Source organism: Heptranchias perlo, chromosome 21, assembly GCF_035084215.1.
Source record: "Heptranchias perlo isolate sHepPer1 chromosome 21, sHepPer1.hap1, whole genome shotgun sequence".
NCBI classification, from domain to species: domain Eukaryota; kingdom Metazoa; phylum Chordata; class Chondrichthyes; order Hexanchiformes; family Hexanchidae; genus Heptranchias; species Heptranchias perlo.
In genome coordinates, this window is record NC_090345.1 from 25183647 (window position 1) to 25195718 (window position 12072).

The following is a 12072-nucleotide window of genomic DNA, read 5'->3' on the forward strand; positions in this document are numbered from 1 at the left end:
AAAGTCTCCTTTCGCAATTGCTGTACCTGGCCTCAGTAAGTCAGTGATCAGACCCTGGCCTCTCCCTCCCAGGGGTTTGTGTATTTCTTGCCTCCCCCATCCTCCCTTCCCATTTAAAATTTGAAGCTGAGCAGGAAAGTCGTAAAGCAGAAAAAAGGGTGCAGGCTGCCTGATGAATGACCCCCAACACCATTAACTTCCTCCCCTCTATCTTTTTAATCCCCCCCCCCCACCTCAACCTCAGTAGCCACAGGGCCACCCATGATGGAAAGTAGGGGGTGCCTCATAAAATTCTACAAAAGCTTGGAGGATGGGGCTAAGTGCCTTTTTATAAAGTCTGTTTTATTTGGGGCTGGCCATTTGCCAACAGAGAGGTGGATCCAGGGACTCTGGTCTAGCTATAGGGATCGAGTACCAGACCGGGTTACGGATACAGCAGAGTAGGACACGAAGGTTTGATGTCACGGATAACTCCCGGGGTAAATTTTAACCCGGTGGTGAGGGGCCGTGGGGAGGAAATTCCTGATGGAAAACCCAGAAGTACGGGTTTCCCGGATGTCCTTGCGATTTTGACATAAAGACGTGTTTTTTTGTCGAGTTCCCATCCACCAGGCCAGCCTGATTGACAGGCCAGCTGTCAGTCGGACGAGAGAAGAGGACAGAAGCAGATGCGAGAAGGTAAGTCTTAGATTTGGGGGGGGGGGTTGGTCCTCGGAGGGGTCGGGAGTAATCAGGGTGGTCGGAGATCGTGGGGTCAGAGGTCGTTGGGGTGGTGGGGTCGCTGCAGGTAGGCTTGTTGGGCCTGAGGGAAGCACTCCTGCTCCTCCGGGCCCACAAGCAGTGAGATAAAAGCACTCACCTGCTGTTTTGGGCCTTCTTGCCTCCTCCTCTCATGTGGCATGAAGCAGAAGGCCCAGGAACCCCGGCCCCCAGGAGTTGAAAATAAAAAAGCTGTCAAAATGGAAGCCTGCAGCCTCCTTGAAAGCTTTCACTGACTGACCTGCCTCCTAAGAGCAGGTTGGTCGCCCACCCCTCGTCCCGTTAAAACCGGGAGTGGGCAGGTTAGAGGCGACTCGGGGTCGGGTTTTAGTTTTTTACAATTTTTACCTTCCCACTCTCCCCCAACCCACCCACTCGTGGGGTTAAAATTTAGTCCCAGATGTTGAGGTGGGCTTGTCCTGTGCTCTGGTCACTGCTGCAATTTGTCTGTTTGGGTAGGGGTTCAGTGGCAGTATGAAGGTTTCAGTGGCAGAGGGGATGAAGTAGGGACAGAAATGGGCATTGTTGTAGAGGTGGAAGTAAGCTATCTTTCTGATGGAGAGGATATGGGGTTTAGTCTGTTTCCTAGATCAGTATATTCTTCATCCAACAGAAAAGAAAGTGGAACAACTAATTGATGAGAAGAGAACAGTTGGAAAACAGTGACCACAACATCTCATTGAAACATATAAGATTCTGAGAGGGCTTGATAGGGTAGAGGCTGAGAGGTTGTTTCCCCTGGCCGGAAAATCTATATCTAGAGGGCATAATCGCAGGATAAGGGGTCGGCCATTTAAGACTGAGATGAGGAGGAATTTCTTCACTCATTGGGTTGTGAATCTTTGGAATTCTCTACCCCAGAGGGCTGTGGATGCTGAGTCATTGAATATGTACAAGGCTGAGATAGATCGTTTTTTGGACTCTAGGGGAAATCAAGGGACATGGAGAATGGGCAGGAAAGTGGAGTTGAGGTTGAAGATCAGCCATGATCTGATTGAATGGTGGAGCAGGCTTGAGGGCCATATGGCCTACTCCTGCTCCTATTTCTTATGTTCTAACATTGTTTGGTTCAGTATGAAAATGGAACAGGATAATAAAGTATCAAAAATTAGGATACCAGACCAGAAAAAAGCCAAGTTCAGTGAGATAAGAAGGGATCTGACCCAAATAAAGTGGGCGGAAAAGTTAGCAAACAGGGTGATGGATTAGCAGTGGGGAATTTTAAATGAATAATGTACAAAATAAATATATTCCTATAAGGTGAAAATAGGGTGCTTCAATGTATAGAATTCCTTGGTTGAGTGGAGATTAAAATTGAACCTAAATTTAAAATAGAGCCAAATGTTAAAATTAGGGCTAACAATACTAAAAAATAAGCAGGAAAAATATAGAAAGTGTATTGGGGAGGTGAAAAAAGGAAATCAGACGAGCTAAAAGGAATATGTGAAAAGATTAGCAGATAAAAATCCATATTTCCTTTTATAAAGCATATAAAAATTGAAAGAGTAGTTAGAGGTTAGGATGAGGGGAGTATTTAGTTTTGGAGGATGAAGTTACAGTGAAGATATTAAATGTTTTGCATGTTTTTCCAAATGATGGAAGTGAGAATGTAGGTGTACTAGAAGAACAATTGTTAGAGATAACTGTAGAAAAGGGATTGGTCATGGAACCAAGTAGCCAAACTCATTGTAGATATGTCACCAGGTCCTGATGATTTGCACCCAAGGCTGTTGAAGCAAGTCAGAGAAGAGATGGCACAATTTTTCAATCCTCAAATTCCCAAATTGTGCCAGGGGACTAGAGGGTAGTCAGCGTAACAACCCTCAAGAAGTGAGAGAGATGGATCAGGTCATTATAAACCAGTTATTCCAAAGACATTTAAGGATAAATTCTTAGAATCCATAATTTGAAATAAAATTAGTTAGCATGTAGAGATGCATGGGTTGGTGAAGGACAGCCAGCATGGTTGTTAAAGGCAAATTGTATTTCACAAATTTAAATTATCTGAGGTGATGGATTATGTAGATAAAGGGAATGCAGTAGATTTATTATATATGTATTTTCAGAAGGCATTCGATAAGGTGTGCCTCGGCAGGTTTGTCACAAACATTCAGGTGAATAGATTAAGGGAAAATATAGAAGCATGGATAGAAAGTCAGCTGGTGAGCAGGAAACAAAGGGTTAGGTTTAACTAAATTATATGTTAACACAATGCAGGTACTGTAAGTACAAGTTTGGTAAGATATTGCACAAACAGCATTACATCTACTTGCATGGAGTGGCTGGGGGGAAATGTGCTGATGACAGAAGTGAGTTATTTAAAGACCAAGGATTACTACAGTGTGCAAGCAATCTGCCCTGGAGTAACTTTTGTTCTGTCCAAGTAGTATAATTTTTCTTCCTCTAATGCTATAAGAGATAACTCAATTTAAAACAAATTTTGTCTTTCCTGGCAGTGATCTGATTCCAGGTAGCCCAGATTTGACAGTGGATCTGAAGCTTGTCCCGTGTGCCTATGTAAATCAAGCATGTGTGAGACAGGTGATGCTGGGAAGGTGTGACATACATACACTGCAATTAGTGTTCACAAGATCAATGGGGGTCTTAATAGGGCCCTGTTGCACCCGTTATGTAGGCGCTACGCGGACTCCTAAAAACCCAAAACGGCATCCAGGATGCACGCGTGCACTTCTGGCGTGCTGTGCACCGGATGCCATATTGGTAAAGGTATTCGCACACGCACAGATAATGATCGCCGGCACCATGTTAAGTAGGGAGAAAATGCAGTAGGTCAGTGTGCAATGCTAATTTAAAGGGACAGATGCGATTTTGGAACTCAATGCTCCAGCCAACGCACTGTCTTAACCTCACACAGCTGAACAGGTCTTAAACACCATGGCAGACCCCCTACCAGCGCTATTTAAAGTGATCATGCAGGAGTTGCAGGTTAGTTGCTGGATTATTGCTTCTGGCTGCTGATGCATTTGTACCTGTTTTGGAGGTCCCCTATACTTGAATATTAGGACGAGGGGACGTAGCCTAAAAATTAGAGCTAGGACTTGCAGGAGTGAAGTTAGGAAATATTTCTACATGCAAAGGGTGGTAGAAGTTTGGAACTCCTTTCCACAAATGGCAGTTGATGCTCAATTGTTAATTTTAAATCTGAGATTGATAGATTTTTGTTAGCTCCATATATCCCTTTATACCTTTGGTTAAGGAGGGTATATGGAGTTAGGTCACAGATCAGCCATGATCTCATTGAATGGCAGAACAGGCTCGAGGGGCTAAATGGCCTACTCCTGTTCCTATGTTCCTATAATAAAGTTTCAATACTCTACGGGGAGTGGGCTGACTAGCTGACAGGCAGCAGCAAGGGCACTGGCAGAGTGGCAGGGGTGGGACAGGAATTCTGTCACCCTAAGAGAGGACAGCAGGTTCATGTTCCATGGAGCCACTGCCACTTGCTCCTGCAAGAAAGCGAGACATGTATCAGTGAGTGTCCTGCAAGATGTTTGGGTGATTTGGCTGTCATGATTGAATAGCTGCCAGTATGTGTGACCTGTGAGTTGTGGGTGTGCGGCTTGCAATAGTGGTAATGTGTGAGGGTGAGAGAAAGCATCTGATTGTAAGAGCTAAGTACTGATTGAAAGAGTTTGTTGGTATGTGGGTGATGGGGGAGTGTAGTGCATTGAACAGTGGATGAGGCTAGTGGTGCAGTTGGTAGGAGAGGCCACTTGACAGTTGACCTCATTCACCTTGATCATTCGTGTCAAAGCATTGAACTTCTTCCTGCACTTCAACCATATTTGTGTTGCTATGCGCCTGGCATTGACATCGTCCCCTACTGCCCCCCACTGCCTCGGTCGCATATGTCTGGAGGGCCTCTTGCCCCCCACTGCGGATATAGGGTGCCACTTCTTCTGTCCACCTTTTGCACCAAGGCCTCGAGCGCATCATCAGAGAACCATAGTGCACGCTCTCAGGCCCGGTACAAACTCAGATCGGCAGATTAGTGGGGTCTAGTGTGCGGATTGAATTATGTGGGATTTAGTAGTGTGCAACCTTTATTCAATGTTTTAAAATAACTCAACAGTTTGTAAACATAGGGACGGGACCTGCATCTGTGTTGATGTCTGATCTCCGTGCGGAGCTGTATCTTATATTTTGCAAATATCAGAGTCCCGCAAACATTGAAAATGTTCATGCTCGTTAAAAATTCCAGAGTTCCCATCATCACCGAGCTGCACTATATTGCAGCACAGATTCACTTCCCAATTGACTTCCCCCACTTCCTGCAGCCACAATGCACCTTCCTTTCAAGAGGTGCAGGCTGCCTCTAAGTGGTACTAGCCACTCGCGATATGAGGGCCCCCTACTGGTGAGCAGCCACTCAACAGCGCAGGTAGCCCGGTTACGGGGGTTACCCAATATAACCCTCATAATCTCTGATCTTTCTTTAACTTTTTCACCCCCGCCCATTATTGGGCTGTAAAGTTGAAATGTGGCTAAGGTTGCTAACCCCCCAAGATTTCCCAGAGTCTCCAATAATTAAAGTTTAATCTCCTGGACACTTTGGTGAGCAATCCAGGAAAAAAAATCATAGGAGCATTTTCTTTGAACACTTTCATTTATTACTTATAAAAATATTGGAGATGGGAAAAAAGGCTGTTTGATTGGAAATGAGAGGTCATGTGATTAAAATCTCCAGGTATACATCCAACCAGAGTTGGCAACCCTAATTATGGCAGTGCAGTGGTGCTGAAGACTGGTGCACCAAAATGCAATGCCACCAAAAAGCAGGCTGGAAATTTGCATTTGTGGCTCCTTACAGAGGGTTTCCTACATTGACTGTGGAGAACAGGCATTTCATAGTATACTACAGCACAGGAGGAGGCCATTCAGCCCATCGTGCCTGTGCTGGCTCTTTGAAAGAGCGATTGAATTAGTCCCACTCCCATGCTCTTTCCCCATAGCCCTGTAATTTTTTTCCCTTCAAGTATTTGTCCAATTCCCTTTTGAAAGTTATTATTGAATCTGCTTCCATCACTCTTTCAGGCAGTGCATTCCAGATCATAACAACTCACTGCGTAAAAAATGTTCCCTTATGTCGCCTCTGGTTCTTTTGCCAATCACCTTAAATCTGTATCCAGTACCAAGCCTTCTGCCATTGGAAACAGTTTCTCCTTATTTACGCTATCAAAACCGTTCATGATTTTGAACAACTCTTAACCTTCTCTGCTCTAAGGAGAACAACCCCAATTTCTCCAATTTCTTCACATAACTGAAGTCCCTTATGCCTGGTACCATTCTAGTAAATCTCTTCTGCACCCTCTCTAAGTTCTTGACATCCTTCCTAAAGTATGGTGCCCAGAATTGAACACAATGCGTTACGGCCTAAATAGCTCAGGCCTACTCAGTGTTTTATAAAGGTTTAGCATAACTTCCTTTCTATTGTACTCTATGCCTCTATCAATAAAGCCAAGGATCTCATATGCTTTTTTAACAGCCTTCTCAACTTGGCCTGCCACCTTCAAAGATTCATTCACTCCCAGGTCTCTCCGTTCCTTCACTCCCTTTAAAATTGCATCATTTAGTTTACATTGCCTCTTCTCATTCTTCCTACCAAAATGCACCACTTCACACTTCTCTGCATTAAATTTCATCTGCCATGTGTCTGCCCATTTCACTAGCCTGTATCCTCCTGAAGTCTGTTACTCTCCTTAACATTGTTTACTACATTTCCAAGTTTCATGTCATCTACATACTTTGAAATTAAGCCCTATGTACCCAAGTCCAGATCATTAATTTTGATCAAAAAGAGCAGTAGTCCCAATACTGACCCTTGGGGAACACTGGTGTATACTTTATTCTGAAAAACAACTGCTCACCAATACGCTCTGCTTTCTTTCCCTTAGCCAATTTTGTATCCACGCTGCCACTATCCCTTTAATCTCATGAGCTTTAATTTTGCTAACAAGTCTATTATGTGGTACTTTATCAAATGCCTTCCTACACGGAGGTAAATGAAGTGACTCCAACATGCCCTCACAAGCACTGCCAAGCGCTCGTCAAATGACAGGCATGGTCAGAGGTCTGGTTGCGCATCTGCCCTGTTGGCCAAGAAATTGTACAGTGAAAGGTGGTGTAAAATGGGCACAGCATTTGTTTTCCAAATGGAATTGGTTGTGCAACTATTTAGAGTGGAAGTGGTGTGATGCTTGCTCTTGGGGCATGCAATGTCATCTCAACTCTTCCAATGTGTCGCTGACTGGCATTCCATTCCAGACTCTGTTATCTGATATTTGGTAACGGTGTATACAGATGGTGCTGCTTGTAAGACTGTGTGTTAATCTACAATTTAACTGTTTAAGGAAGTAAGAAGAGAGCTAATTATGTTCTGAGATAGTATCATTTTGTGGTTCCCTTTACCATCTGGCTGGTTTTCTCGAAACTGTCACTTTCTGGTAGTTTTTGTTGTTGAACCAAATTGGCAGCTCTTCACCACTCACTGTGTTCGATACATGTTCAGTTCTCTGAAGTGGTGGAACTAAGTCAGCAGTGTGCTCACAGTAATGAGTATTTACTGTACAACCCATTGTAGATTACGATATACAAAAAATTGTATTGTTACTTAAGTTCTTGTGTGTGGTATTCAGCTAAAAGATTAGGTTGAATTCTATTTCCAAGGACAGTGCTTCCTTCCTTAAAAGATGACACTGTTTCCATGATTTTTTTAAATCGTCCTCGCTCAGTTTTGCTCAGTAATTGGGGCTAGATTTTGTGCCCATTGACTATGAATGGGTGGATTTTTGTTTTGCATGTCTTTGGTTTTAAAAAACTGGAGAATGAAACTTCATACATTTTAGCATCTGAGGTACAAGGTAAAGCTCCCTGTACTCTCTTCACAAACTCTGGTTGTGTGTTTAGTGCCACTTATGCAGGAGTGTCCAGATCTCAAATACTAGCAGCGTGAAGACCATTACTTATACTAATGGCTGAAACACATTCGCACAGCTTTGCACACCACTGTTAGCCCTTCATGGAATGAGCATGCAATTCTCTTGTTTTCTGCCACACCAGACTAAGGATTAACCATGTCAGGAAAATGGAAACAAATTCTATAAAAAGAAAGTTTTTATTTAAAACTCACTTGCCTTTTTAAGACAACAGTTGCTTCCACCAACAAACACCTGTCATACTGCTCAATGTGAATGCTCATTTTGTTTGTGTTCTTTAATTTCCCCTGCCCGCTGCCTCACCTTTAGATTTCCCCACATCAAACTGCGAACCTAGGCTGAGCGAGCATGCAGACAAGTTGTCCCAGACCTCTGCATATGTTGAGAATACACCGCTGTCACAACATCTTGGGTGCTCTTGGATTTTTCTAAATTGCAGATGTCATATATTAGCGGTGTGTTGGAGCACTGATATGTGGCACTATTTATGTGGATTTGTGCTTCCGATTTCATCACACTGCTGAGTTCCCAATTTCTTTCAGTTGCTGTAGGAAAAGGTCAATTGGAAAGCACATGCTTCCCTGATTTGCAGGCAGTTGGGGGGAGGTGGGGGAAGGAGGGAAGAGAGGAGAGAAAGAGGGAAAATCCAGTGAGTCATCTTAGAGAGCTCTTGCATGGCTTCTAGAGGCTGGCTCAGAACCACATTGGCAGAATCCTGGGAGAAAGTTCTCGCAACATTTTGTACAAAGTCTAGGGATAGTAAAATTTCATTTGGAGATACAGTTCCTTTCCTTATGAACAAATAAAAAGAAATAATGGTATTTGATGTAAAACTGGCTTTGTAAAATTCAGCCCTTACCTGCTTAGCTGTGATTTACCTCCATCAACAAGTATAGCCTATTTTGGATTCTGAATATAACATATGATTAACCATATAAGCCTGATGGGTCATTTTTGAAGGGACAATGTGTCCAGTCAGTGGATTATTTTTCTGTGACTTTATTTTCAGACCCTGTGATGAAAAGCACCCAACAGTGAAGGCAGATGGGTGTGTGGACAATTTAGCACAAGCAGCCAAAATCCTTCTAGAACATCTACACCAATAACCTGAACATTGGTATCTAAGAAACACACGGTGATGAACAAAGGATGTGAGGTCATTAGAAATTTACAAATGACTCTCTGGCTGCTAAGGTGGGTTGTAATCCTTGAGGTTACATGGCCTCTCAAAATTAGCACTGTTCTTTATGATTTGTAGATTGTTATAAAGCAGTAGTTACTGGATTAAAGAATTGTGGAAAGTTTGTTTACTATTAACATAAACCTAAATAATGTACTTATGTATAGTTATGTAGACACTGACGAACTCAGGTTACCTGTAAATCAGACTGCAATACTTTGAATAAACATAATTTAAATCTGACATTGAGATTTGTCATTTGAATAGGATTTTCTCATACACTGAACATTACCCACAGCTTGCTATCAGGTCAAATGGTAAAAGTAATGAGAAAGTATAAATTTATTTTGAAGATTTCCATTATACTGTGGTGTCATGAGCTCAGTGCCACTGTATGATCCAGAACAGGGTCATTTCACTTGTGGATCTCATTTTGAGTTATGCCTAGCTAGTTAGAATAACTATATTCCCTCTCTAAAAGTTGATACACGATGAAGAAAAGAATCACAAACTCAGTTTGTTAAAATCTAATCCAGTCCCCAGGGAACATGAATACACAAATCTCAAAACTAAATTTACCACACAATCTCGTACGGAAGGCCCATGTCCCTGGGCTAGAATGAGTGACATTAGTGCAGCTTGGATTTGTATCTGTTCATTTTCATATATTCAGCTTCAATATACAAAGTAAAGCTACAAGGTAGTAATTTTGAATGTTAACTTAAACATTACTGAAACTATAAGTTGTAGAATTACCCTGAACATTGCCAGTCCAGTACCATTAGATGTGGTATAATCTTAAATACTAGTGGTTTGCTGAACTGGACTGGCAGTGTCAATTGGGGTGCTCGCCAGGCATTCTTGATCTCTAGCAGAAGGAGAAGTGCTGGAATGCGCTGCCTGAAAGAGTGGTGGAAGCAGATTCAATCATGGCTTTCAAAAAGGAATTGGATAAATACTTGAAAGGAAAACATTTGCAGGGCTACGGGGAAAGAGCAGGGGAATGGGACTAACTTGATTGCTCTTATGAAGAGCCGGCATGGGCTCGATGGGCCGAATGGCCTCCTTCTGTGATGTAACCAGTCTATAATTCTAAGAGGGACACTTACAGATTAAAACTACCCCAAGTGAAATTTATTTACAAAAATTAGGCCTATGATTTCACTGCAGCCGTTAAAAAAAAAAACAGGCAACACCAACCTGGCTACCACTGGCCTAGCCACAACCTCCCCTATATCACAATAGGTTTCCCTGACATACCTCAACTTTACACCACCTTCTATGCCACCCTCCCCCTCCCCCCCCCCCCCCATATGAATAATGTTCCATAAAGGGAGACCATCCATCCACGATGGGTCTCCCATCATAACTTCAGTGGGAGACAGGAAGAACCCCTGTGGAATTTCAGGGCCATCTGCACGAATTTAATCTGCAGCTGGACAGTACATTATCCTTCTAAAGCTAGTGTTATAGATAGGTTATTAAACAACAGCCTTGTAATTTGATTAGTTCCAATCATTAAATGGCTTTAACTCACTTATAACGTTGTCTGGTTTAGAATAAATTATGGAAATATGTAGAATTTAGCTCAAGTTTTTCTAACCAGCTGTCAAGACGATAAGATTTCCACGGCTGTATTTGATAATTAAATCCCCAAATAACTGCCCTGCCTTTTCCTATCAGCAGTGGTGGGAATGTCTATGTCATCTGTTTGAATACACACACAGGCATTTGATTTGCATAGTACCATGGCAATAAACAAATACTTTAGAACAAAAACAGTACAATTGTAGTGTTCAAACAGAAGCTTTTATTTATATATTCAAAACCATACACAGTTATTTAAGGATGTCTTTGAACTAGTGTAAAGGGAGAATAATGATCAACAGTTACTGTAAATTCCAACTGACCATGCATGACCTTTCACTGCATAACACACCCTATGCTGGGAATATTCAGAGAAAAACACATGCATATACAATGACATGGTAGTTTATGTTTGATTATGCACTTTTCTGTCCCATGCCCTTTTTCAAATTAAGATTTTGGCACATGAACAACTCTTTTGAGTTGAGTCACTCCACAACACTGACTGTTCCAAGTCTGAAATCCAAAGTTTCAAATGCAAATTTGCAGCAGAAAGATTACTGTATATGATCTAATTTGTTTTAGCTATACAGGCGCTCTGTTTGAAGATCTGGATTGAAAACACACTGATCCCTTAATTTGTAACAATCTGAATGTGTCATGCTCCAGCAATAACAGCTAAAAATAGAAGGTGGAGGGGCCATAACATTGAACTGCCGTTGAGAACCCATCATAATACACATTCAGAAGTGTTAGCCTGTTACTATTTTGGTAAAGTCATTCTTCATAGTTTCTTCAACACCATCCCAAACACTTAACACATCCAAACAAGTCCACCTCCAAGATGGAGGGGTCTTGTAACAGTGTGAGAGTTTGCAGCTTCTGAGTTACTGCCTGCTGGTACCGACAATTCACTTTCATACCCAATAACCCATTGTGCGCTAGGAAATTATTCATGAGAGATTTCATGCTAATAGCTTCAATTAGTTCAATTGATCCAGTGCCTAAAAAATTGCTTACTGCATAACGGACTGGGTGTAATACGTTAGATTTACATTCGGAGCTTTATATAACTAGCATAACCTCTACCGCTTTGTATTCCAGCCCTCTTGAGATGACGGCTAACATTCCATTAGCCTTTTAAATTATTTTTTGTACCCGTCCACTAGTTTTAGTGATTTCTGTACATGGACCCCTAAATCTCTGCTCCTCCACAGTTCCTAGCTTCTCACCATTTAGAAAATACTCTGATCTATCTTTCTTGGGTCCAAAGTGAATGACCTCGCAGTTCCTCACGTTGAACTCCATCTGCCATAGTTTTGCCCACTCACTTAATCTATCAATGTCCATTTGCAACTTTCTGCTCCCATCTACACTACTTACTGTGCCACCTAACTTAGTGTCGTCAGCAAACTTGGATATACGGCTCTCTATTCCTTCATCTAAGTCAATTATAAATATAGTGAAAAGCTGAGGCCCCCAGTACAGATCCCTGGGGGACACCACTAGTCTCATCCTGCCAATTAGAGTACATGCCCATTATCCCTACTCTCTGTCTCCTACTTCCTAACCAATTCCCTACCCCTGTCA

At 42.3% G+C, this 12072-nt stretch overlaps 1 protein-coding gene across 3 annotated transcripts in view; it reads left to right on the plus strand.

Moving 5' to 3' along the window:
- lhpp (phospholysine phosphohistidine inorganic pyrophosphate phosphatase) overlaps nucleotides 1-9138 on the plus strand; it is a 96923-nt gene extending 87785 nt beyond the window's left edge. For 2 of the 3 annotated variants that reach the window (XM_068002726.1, XM_068002727.1), the window contains exon 7: nucleotides 8725-9138. In XM_068002726.1, the coding sequence (XP_067858827.1) occupies nucleotides 8725-8821 (97 nt within the window). In that variant the 3' untranslated portion in view covers nucleotides 8822-9138. The remainder of the gene's footprint in view (nucleotides 1-8724) is intronic. The other variant, XM_068002728.1, reaches the window with a different exon arrangement.
- The last annotated feature ends 2934 nt before the right edge of the window (nucleotides 9139-12072 follow it).